The sequence below is a fragment of the Argentina silus genome, assembly GCF_951799395.1.
Source record: "Argentina silus genome assembly, chromosome: 10".
In the NCBI taxonomy this organism is placed as follows: Eukaryota; Metazoa; Chordata; class Actinopteri; order Argentiniformes; family Argentinidae; genus Argentina; species Argentina silus.
In genome coordinates this window covers 8,736,326-8,746,839 of record NC_139664.1, presented here as the reverse complement: position 1 = coordinate 8,746,839, position 10,514 = coordinate 8,736,326, and the positions used below count along the sequence as shown (strand labels likewise).

Genomic DNA, 10,514 nt, shown 5'->3' with positions numbered 1-10,514 from the left:
GAGGGAGGAGATAGAGGACATGACGCTGGCCCTGCAGAGAGAGAGACAGAACTGCACGGCCCTGGAGAAGAGGCAGAAGAAGTTTGACCAGGTAAATGGTTAGGGTGAGGGTAAGGGTGAGGGTTAGGGGTGAGGGTTAGGGGTGACGTGAGGTTTAAGTGTGAGGGGTATGAGTGTTAGCTTTCAGAGAGACACAACTACCATCTCTACAGTGTTGTCTATGGCTTCACCCTTGACCCTGATCTGACGCCTGACCTCTACCCTTTAACCCCTCAGTGTCTGGCGGAGGAGAAGGCGGTGAGTGCCCGGCTGGCAGAGGAGAGGGACAGAGCGGAGGCAGACAGCAGAGAGAAGGAGACCCGCTCTCTGGCACTGGCACGAGCACTGCAGGTACAGTAGGACTGGCAACACAAGTTGAATTCTTACACCATTCACAAAAAAAGGTTTAATCTCTGATCACCCCAACATGAATTACTGTAATAAAGCTGTAATCATGACACTAAATCCATGGTGAAGTTGTCTTTCTGGTGTCTTTCTTCAATATCAGTTATGGTGATAAGAACATTTGTTTATCCCATTGTGGTCTCTTATCTTGATGTCTTTAGGAGGCCCAGGACCAGAGGGAGGAGCTGGAGAGAGCCAACAAGCAGCTCCGCATAGAAATGGAGCAGCTAGTCAACCAGCAGGATGATGTGGGCAAGAACGTAAGACTGTGATTCTCTCTCTCTCTCTCGCTCTCTCTCTCTCTCTCTCTCTCTCTCTCTCTCTCTGCCTTCCCCTGCTATATTCACCCTGTTAGTCATCCTCCTCTCCTCCTCTCTGTGACAGGTGCATGAGTTGGAGCGGTCGCGGCGGGCCCTGGAGACGGAGGCCCAGTCCTTGCGTGATACGACCCAGGAGCTGGAGGAGGAACTGGGGGAGGCTGAGAACTCCAGGCTGAGGCTGGAGGTCACCCTGCAGGCCCTCAGGGCCCAGTTTGAGAGAGAGATCAGCACCAAGGAGGAGAAAGGAGAGGAGAAGAGGAGGGCTCTCAATAAACAGGTACAGAGGGAGTAAGAGAAAAGAGAGAAAGGGAGGAAGAGAAAAGAGAGAAAAGGAGGGAGGGAGCAAGAAGAGGGAGAAAGAGGATAAATGGGGCTTTAAAGCTTTATTGCTAACTTCAATGTTGTCTTCTCCCTGCCTTTCTCCATATCATCAATCTATCCCCATCCCCTCCACTTCCCTCTTTCCCTCCCCCCTCCCTCTCTGCCAGGTGAGGGAATTGGAGACCCAGCTAGAAGAGGAGAAGAGTCAACGCTCTCAGGCACTGTCTGTCAAGAAGCAGCTGGAGGCGGAGCTACAGGAGGCAGAAGCCCTGGTGGAGGCGGCCAATCGTGGCAGGGAGGAGGGGCTTAGGCAGCTACGGAGGCTCCAGGTAAGTCAAACCCCAAAACACCAACTGTTATTGATGTTAGTCCTCACATGACCCTCAAAACACCAACTGTTATTGATGTTAGTCCTCACATGACCCTCAAAACACCAACTGAAATGTGTATATGTGTCTTAGGTCCAAATGAAGGAGATTATCCGTGAGCTGGATGAGACTAAACTGGCCCGTGATGAGGTGGTCTCTCAATCAAAAGACAACGAGAAGCGCCTGCAGACCCTGGAGGCGGAGCTTCTGCAGCTCACAGAGGTGTGTGTGTCTGTGTCTGTGTCTGTGTCTGTGTCTGTGTCTGTGTTTGTGTCTGTGAGGCACGGACAGCCCAAAAACATTATTACGGTAAACTAAAGAATAGTGATGGGGTGTTCTGTCCCTCATGTTGTGCTGTGTTTCTCTCTCTCTCTCTCTCTCTCTATAGGAGGTGTCTGTATCTGAGAGAATGAAGAGACAGGCCCAACAGGAGAGAGATGAGATGGCTGACGAGATCGTCAACAGCTCCACTGGAAAGTCAGTATCTCCCTATATCAAAGGCTGTGCGTCTGTGTCTTTGTTGGTATGTGTGTTTGTGTTACTCACAGTGTGTTTGTGTGTCAGGTCAGCGCTGTGTGACGAGAAACGGAGGTTGGACGCCCGGGTCACTCAGCTGGAGGAGGAGCTGGAGGAGGAGCAGACCAACGCTGAACTTCTGGCCGAGAGACACAGGAAGACCACGTTACAGGTACTGTATACACACACACACATCTCTGTCACACACACACTTAAACATTACTCAATCTCTCTCACACACACGCACACACGCACACACACACACACACACACACACACACACACACACACACACTCACATCTTGATTTGTCTCATTCTCTTTCTCTATCCGCTGTTTCCCCTCCCTTGCCCCTCTCCAGGTGGAGACTCTGACAGTGCAGCTCCAGGGAGAGAGGACCCTCAGTCAGAAGGCGGAGGGGGCGCGGGAGCAGCTGGAGAGGCAGAATAAGGAGCTGAAGGTCAAACTGGGAGAGATGGAGGGAGCCGTGAGGGGAAAACACAGACTCAGTGTTGTGGCCCTGGAGGCCAAGATAGACTCCATGGAGGAGCAGCTGGAGCAGGAGAGACAGTGAGGGAACCACACACACACACACACACACACACACACACACACACACACACACACACACACACACAAACAAAAATAAAACAAAATAAAGCAGTATTATTTAGTCCGGGTCCCACATTATATTGTAATGTTGCTCCAGCCCTGACATACCTTCTCCCCCCAGGGAGCGAGCGATGGCCAACAAACTGGTGCGGAAGACAGAGAAGAAACTGAAGGAGGTAATGATGCAAGCGGAGGACGAGAGGAGGCATGCGGACCAGTACAGAGAACAGGTATGGAAACCCCAACAGACCACTACACACCACCAAAGACCAGCGCAGACTACAATACCACAATCTAGCAGGTATTGTATGAAAACCAGTACAGTCCAGTGTAGAATATACCACTACAGACCATTAATGGTCAGTATCGACCCATACAGCCCTGTACAAAACAGAATCGTGGTGCTAGGCTACAAGGGAGATTTATTTTCATGCCAACATGAGTTGTTTATCCTGCTCTATCAACCCTAATCCTAATCCAACTGGCATCTGTGTGGGGAAGGTAGGGGTTATCCCTCCCAAAATAATCCCTTATCTACAGCAGAGGGGGGAGACTGACCCTCCTCCTCCAAAAAATCATCTGTAATCATCTGGGATTTTAATCTCACTCATGACCCTGATCAGTCCCTCTGTTCTATATTTAATCTGTCTCTCTCTTTCTATCCTTCCCTCTCTCTCTCCTCTCTTTCTGCTCCATTGTTCTCCTCCCTTCTCCTCTGCCCCACTCCCCTCTGTCACTCCCTTCCCCCTCCCTCCCTCTCTCTTCAACCTTATTCATCCCCCTCTCTAGTTGGATAAATCCATGGGCAGGCTGAGGCAGTTGAAGAGGCAACTGGAGGAGGTGGAGGAGGAGAATTCTCGCTCCAACGCTCAGAGACGGAAACTCCAGAGAGAGCTAGAGGAACTGACAGACAGCAGCCAGGGCATGACACGGGAAATCACTGCACTACGCAGCCAGCTCAGGTAACATCAGTGTGTGTATGCGTGTGCGCATGCGCGTGTGTGCGTGCAAGCATGCGGATGATAGCAAGCAAATGATTTGAGTGTGACCTGTGCCAATGTGAGGCTTGCTGTATGTTTGAAGTCCCAACACCAATCCAAAACAGTTATTTTGTTTTGTGTCATGTCATGTTTTATTATTTCATCCATTTGTCCCCATCTAACACCAAAACACTGTCCATTTGTCTGCTTCACACCACCACTCAGCATCAACGAACGGAGACCTGAGAAGTAGGTCACTGTGTGTGTGTGTGTGTGTGTGTGTGTGTGTGTGTGTGTGTGTGTGTGTGTGTGTGTGTGTGTGTGTGTGTGTGTGTGTGTGTGTGTGTGTGTGTGTGTGTTAACAAGTTTGCATATGTATGTGATTTACTAACTGGGTTCAGTATTTCTTGTGAGTTCTATATATTTTTTATGTGGACTCCACTGACCATCATACATTTAAGATATTAGTAGGCTAAATAGTCTTATTATTAACAATACGTATTAATAATCTGTATTTGTTCAACAACCTTTATTCCACAAGGAGCCCTCATGATTAGGGCTATTCAAATCCAAGCCTCAAACTCTGTCGTTTACCTGTTTTTTTTACTCCCTGGTAGATAATTGATTTATTAATGTATTGATAGGCCAGACTTCACTCACCTGGTATCCCAGGTGCAAATCCATCTATGTTAAATGAATGGGAGATACTAGTGAAAAAGTAGAAAAAGTAGTGCTGCAGACCTCTAGGCTTTGGTTTGAATATTCTTGTTCTATTGCCTGTCCCTTCCCTCTTAGAGACAGTTGATACATACTAGATAAGTGACACATATCTCATACATACTCTCTCTCTCCCCTTCCTCCTCAGGCGTGCCCCGTTACCCTTGGCGATGCGTTCAGCGCGTAGAGCGTTGGTTGATGACCTCTCGTTGGAGAACTCGGATTCGGAGGAGCCTCCTTCCTCCCCCACCCCCTCCTCTGGAGCCCCAGGCACCCCCACACCCTCCTCAGAAAACAGCCTGGGCCCACCACCACCATACAGCCTCAATGACACTGAGTGACACACACACACACACGCACACACACGCACACACAAAGAAACACGCACACCCTCTGCCCTCCTCCAGCCTCAACGACCAGTGAGAGTTGAAGGAGAGACACACACATACATAGAAAAGCACACACAGTAGATACTCAAGACAGAGAGATGTCTTACACACACTTATATACAGAACATGCTTACTAAAACAAACACTTTTGAACAGACGCTGATATACAGTACACACAAACACACACAAACTAATATAAACTGACTGATAAGACAGAAAACCTGGACTAATCGGACCGCAGTTCACTGCATTGAGAGTTACAGAGAATAGGAGTATGGACATAGGGAAAAACTACATTTCCCAGACATCTGAGGGGAAATCTAAATATATCAGCGTAGCCATGTTCTATTATTATGATGCTGTATCACGCTAATAATGACAGAAACAAGATGGCTGCGGGCATCTTTTAGAAGCTCTATCAATGTAAAGCCATGTTTAACTCTTTGAGGAGAATGGTCAACATTATGCAGTTAAACTATCAGATTCTAATTGAGGACCTCAAAAAGGGCTGCGAATTTCTGAAGAGAACACTAGAACAACAATTCCACTCCTCAAAGGGTTAAAGACAATCTGCACGTTTGGGAAGACATTCTGCAAGACTAGAGAAACACACAAGGGGCAGAGAAACAGCTTGGCCCTTTGCAAGTGTGTGTCTCTAAAAGGCAATCACTCATTGACTCTGCTAGTGTGAGAGACAGCTGAACTTGTCTTCTCTGTTTTAACAAGCCTGGGAAAGTCTCCCAATCATTTTGAATTTTTCTCTCTCTCACTTGAAACAGTACTTTTAGGACATATTTTAGGAAACATTTTGGCGAGGACTTTAAATGTGAATGTGGGTTTATTGAAAATACTGCATTGGTGACAGTTTTCCATGTTCAACTATTTAGTCATTGTAATCAGCTCAATCAGAAGAGAGACAGTTTAGTGAGAGAGAGAAAACTTTAGTGAGAGAGAGAACAGAGATAATCACCATTGATATTGTATGCGCAACTATGAATGAAGCCAGTGTTGACTTTTTATAAAAAATGACGGATGAAATTTCACCCCTTCCGGGTAGAGGTTGCCCTTAACCACAGATGTAGGATCAGAATGACCCTCTCCCAGTCCTAACTGTAAACCATGAGGGGGAAAACACAAACACTGACCTTAGATCAGTACCTTGAGGCAACTTCATCCTACTCTCCATCTGCACCACATTGTCACAGACAGTCTCTTATGATTATCATTAAATAACTTTCAACATCTTTTGTCATGATGAAGCGGTGACACCAAAAATTGTATTGCAGTATAACCCATCATTGTATTGCAGTATAACCCATCATTGCAAAAAAGCTAAAACGACATGCAGTCTGGCTTTAGCACTACGCTCTGCATAGAGGTTTCTCTAGACAGGCATTGACCTTTTTAGATGGATAGACACTGTAGATAGGTCAATGGATTAGATAGGTAAATAGATAGCTGCAGTAGGTATTAGATAGTTTCTTTAACTCCAGTCTTAACATATCGCTTCTTATTAAGTACAGACAGTTGAATTCATGTAATTTATATCAATCTAAATATGGGCATACACTTAAGTTATTTATTGGCAGTTGTTTTTTGTATGATTCCCTGTCATGTGCAGACATATCACTGATACTGCATCTCCGGCACTGATTTTGTGCAGGGCCTCAAATGCACTGTGGTCTAGGCAACAGCAGGATGAAGACATAGACCCTTGAACTCATTCTAGTTCTTCTAGTTCTATGGTTGAGGAAGTAATGTAGGTAGATGTGGCCACATACCATATGGGCATTGGCATGGTTTAGCTTCTAGATTTGTACGCTGAACAACAACAAAGAAAACCCTTGTCAAGGCGGGTCATGGTTGACAATATTTATCTAGATTACGGTGTTGTTATATTGTCACTCTTTGTGTGGAGGTGGGGTGTTGGCTGTATTATTTGGTCATCTTTGCTGAAAGTAATATATTTGAACTACATGTTAGAGAGGACAGACATTTACAATGGCAGACCAACACTATTTTAGAACCTGTGGAGCAGGACACTGGAACGTCTTACACAGAACAGGGACAAATTGTGAAGATTGAGAACATATTCTGCTGTTTAGACAGCTATAGTCATTCTCAACATGTCATAAACATCAATATCTTTTGTTTTTATCAAACAGACATACTATTGTACATTGTAATATTGTTTTTTTTATTAATTGATGGTGTAAAATATTTATCGAACAAAGCTTTTGTGTTTAACCAAATGGTGGGCGTATGGATGAGAAAAGGGACTTATGGTAGTAAAAGTAGAATAGAGTAGAGTAGAGTAGAGTAGAGTAGAGTAGAGTAGAGACAGAGATTGAAGACGTTCTCTGTCAACTTCTGATTTAAACTGTCTTCAGATCTGTCTTTTAGCATCACAAAAAACAGCTTCAAACTAGAATCCCTGTATTCTAGGACAATGGAGCACTAGGTTCCTGAAGTGTAGTAATGTTTTTAGATCAGAATGATAATGGAAGCAATGAGGAGTTGAATCATCCAAAACACTAGTTGGTCATGAAGTGAGAGACAAGCAGATATCTTGCTATTGCAAAGAGATGATTTTACATGTTCTTGATCTGGGCAACATGTTTTAGAATGGCATGTGTTTTAGGTACCACACACTGGAAGTCTTAATACTGCCTGTAATGTACTCATGCCCTTTCCACCCTTTCTTCTTGATTTAACTAAAATAGGCAATGCCTTTATAAAACTTCACCTTGTTTTTTTTCACATTGCATTTCCATCTCCATGGCATGATTTGCTCATGTTTATCATTTGACAAGTTAAAAGCATTTTTGTTTGTGTCTTTGTTTATATTTGAACTCCCCCTAACACCTCTATGCCTGACACAGCTTCAAGTCTGCCCAGGGAATAAACGTGACGCCCACTCTTTGACACACAGATACCATTGATGGCAGTCCTGCTCGTATAGTCTTCGGTAATCAGGGTTGTCTGCTCTTGCTCAATGAAAAAGGTTGAAGTTATCCTCTATTCCCTCTAGTAAACTCCCATTGAAATGCATACAAGGGAGAATCACACAGAGTAGGTAAAGGACTTCATTTATGGATGATTAAAGAGCATTGCAAAGGTAAATTTGCACTGACATACCAGTAAGACACCGCTGTATAGTTCCCTGGCTTAGTGTCATGCTGAGTTCGTGACGTTTTGCCAAGCCCTGGTTCATTGTGATAATCTTCATTACAGTATCGCAGTTACAGCTAGATCCTAACAGAGAGGAGCTTCATCTGGCCAAGGGATATTTGGATCATGAATGAGTCCAATTTGTCTTTGATAACTGAACAACGACATGTATTTAGTCACTTATTTGAGCTGCTTTTTTTTTTTCTCTTTATGTGATTTTTGTTTTTTTCATTTTGCAAAAAGGAATCTGTGAAGGTGTGTTTTTCTATGTTACTGTATGCTGCACTTTACATATGCACCACTAGAGGGTGATAGTTCAGACTTAGACATTACAGTGAAAGGATGGAATCACTCTCTCTAACGATAATGGCGGTTTTAAAATGTTAATCAGACTAATATTTCAAATGTCAACTGAACTGATATTTTTTATGTTATTGGATGCTTAAAAAGCTTTTTTTAAACATTTAAACATTAAGATCCCGCAATGTTATAATAAAGCATACTCACACTGTCCAGATCTGGTGTTCAGAGGAAGATCTAAGGTTAAAGGTTAAAAGTTGACCCCGAGAATGTGAACAGATAACATAAGTGTCTGTCTGTTCATCTGTAGCAAGAGTAAAGACTGGTGCTTTTTCAAAGGTGTTATTTTTTTCCCTCTTTCTTTTATGGCTTCTGTGGAACTTGAACATTTTGGAAATGTGATGTTTATTAGCCTTTTTTGTTTATGATGCTGTAATTATAAAACATATCTTACTTGGGTGAACTTTAATATATGTCGTTGCTTTTGACATTTGCGTGGTTCAATTTCTTTATTGTTGTGGCAATCTCTCTCTCTCTCTCTCACACACACACGCACACACACACACACACACACACACTCACTAGGTTTCTGTGTATAACTTTAAACCACTAATGATCACTGTCTATATTATCACACTTGTGATCATTTACACATTTACATGACAGGAAGGGATACAGATACAGAGTTTATTGTCAATTGATATAACACACCAATATACATTTTTAAGTGGGCACAAAGACAAAGCACAATAACTCTCATATACCCAATGACAACAATTACAGTAGCGTATTCATTGGGGTGCAAGGATGGCCGTTCCACATTCTGCCCAACAGAGCTTAATGTGTTCTATAAATGTTATACATTTCTACTGTAGGCTATGTGAACATTCTATAACACTGTGAATAAGCAACCGGTTCTCTGAAGAGTAAATACAGCAAAAAAAGAAAAAAAAAAGTCTTCTTCAAAGTGATAGGTCCCCTTCCTGCAGAATATCATTGAACAGCCAATCGTCCTCGAGGGGCGGGGTTAGAAGTTGGTGATGGTGAGGGTTCTGCACAGGAGCAGGGAATGATCTAGCCACACCCTCAAATGGTGTATAATTATGATGAGTGTCACCGTTCATCAACAAAAAGGACATTTCTTGTTGGGGACAAGAGCTTTGCATTATGTTGGGCTCTGGAAGGTCACAATGGTAACTTATGGAAGTAGACTGGTTTGGGGTGATATCTAAACCTGCCATTGATTTTAAACAGGTGAACCTCCTCTCTGTTGCCTTTCCCCCTACATCACTTGCCAACATGCACTGTGAGCTGTCCAGACAACTGCTTATGAAGCTGCTTATGGTTGATCCCTGATCCACAGAGCATCCGTAACTAGGTCCACACTCATACTGCCCACTCCCACTGTCCATCTGCGCTATCTCAGATCTACAGTCACTGCTGGTGTAGATCATCAACTTCTCCATGAAACTCTCTGATTGGTCCAGAAACGTGATGTCATCAGTCAGGTCCCCCTCATCACCCTGAGACCCCCAGATGGTGTCTAGATGGGCCTGTGCATCCATGCACCCTCCGAACTCCCCATCATCTACCTTTGACTCCAACAGATTCAGAACATCAATATGCTGACCTGCAGTGTCTGCCATATTGTTTTGGGATTGGGAGCAGGATGTGAAATCTGTGATCATTTGGATCCCAAAGTCACAGGAGTCTAAAGACAGAGGGGAGAACCTCGGAGATGGTGGGTCAATAGTGGAGATGTCCATATTTGGAGTTACAGCCCTCAGGCATTGTTTAAGGGGGATGCTATTTGAGTTCGAATTGCATCTGAGTTGAGTGTCATATTTCTCTCTGACACTTTCGATCCAGCTACAAAGGCACTCCTCTGACCTGATATTGGTTGCCCTCTCTGGGCTTTCATAACTGATGGGTTCTGTCTGAAAGAGCCCCCCCGCCTGCTCAAAGTCAATGGTTTGCTCTGGCGAGTTTAGTGATCTGTATGCAGTTGGATTCTCTATTCTACCCCCTTTATTAGAAGTATGTTGGTATGTTCTTGAGCCCAGGCTGTTCCCTCTAGCACTGAGCATGTTGGTGTCAGACTGGTCCATGTGTCCTTTAGGGTTATGCATCCAGTCAGTCTGTTCCTTTGCAAGAGCTTGCGGTTCACGTGAACCAAGGTAGGGGCCTGCAGCTGTCGGAGCCAACAGGGTCATATGGAACAGAAGAGTGTTGGATCCAAGATGGTTGTTGATTCAGAGGAAGTAGATATATTTAAAAAGGTCAGTAATCGATAGATACAAATGTCAAAGGAGTCTACATGCACAAATGTTTCAATAGAACCTCTTAACTTGAAATTAATAAATAATATATTATTAAC

The 10,514-nt window shown here is 44.1% G+C and overlaps 1 protein-coding gene across 1 annotated transcript in view; it reads left to right on the top strand.

Annotated features, from left to right (window-relative positions):
* myh14 (myosin, heavy chain 14, non-muscle) overlaps window positions 1-8,625 on the top strand; it is a 25,315-nt gene extending 16,690 nt beyond the window's left edge. Inside the window, exons 30-42 of the mRNA XM_083679352.1 lie at window positions 1-91; window positions 277-390; window positions 606-704; window positions 829-1,041; window positions 1,253-1,414; window positions 1,547-1,675; window positions 1,842-1,930; window positions 2,018-2,141; window positions 2,330-2,538; window positions 2,702-2,810; window positions 3,370-3,542; window positions 3,786-3,809; window positions 4,426-8,625. The exon at window positions 1-91 is cut by the window's left edge and continues 158 nt beyond it. Coding sequence (XP_083535478.1) covers window positions 1-91; window positions 277-390; window positions 606-704; window positions 829-1,041; window positions 1,253-1,414; window positions 1,547-1,675; window positions 1,842-1,930; window positions 2,018-2,141; window positions 2,330-2,538; window positions 2,702-2,810; window positions 3,370-3,542; window positions 3,786-3,809; window positions 4,426-4,618 — 1,729 coding nt within the window. The 3' untranslated portion in view covers window positions 4,619-8,625. The remainder of the gene's footprint in view (window positions 92-276; window positions 391-605; window positions 705-828; window positions 1,042-1,252; window positions 1,415-1,546; window positions 1,676-1,841; window positions 1,931-2,017; window positions 2,142-2,329; window positions 2,539-2,701; window positions 2,811-3,369; window positions 3,543-3,785; window positions 3,810-4,425) is intronic.
* The last annotated feature ends 1,889 nt before the right edge of the window (window positions 8,626-10,514 follow it).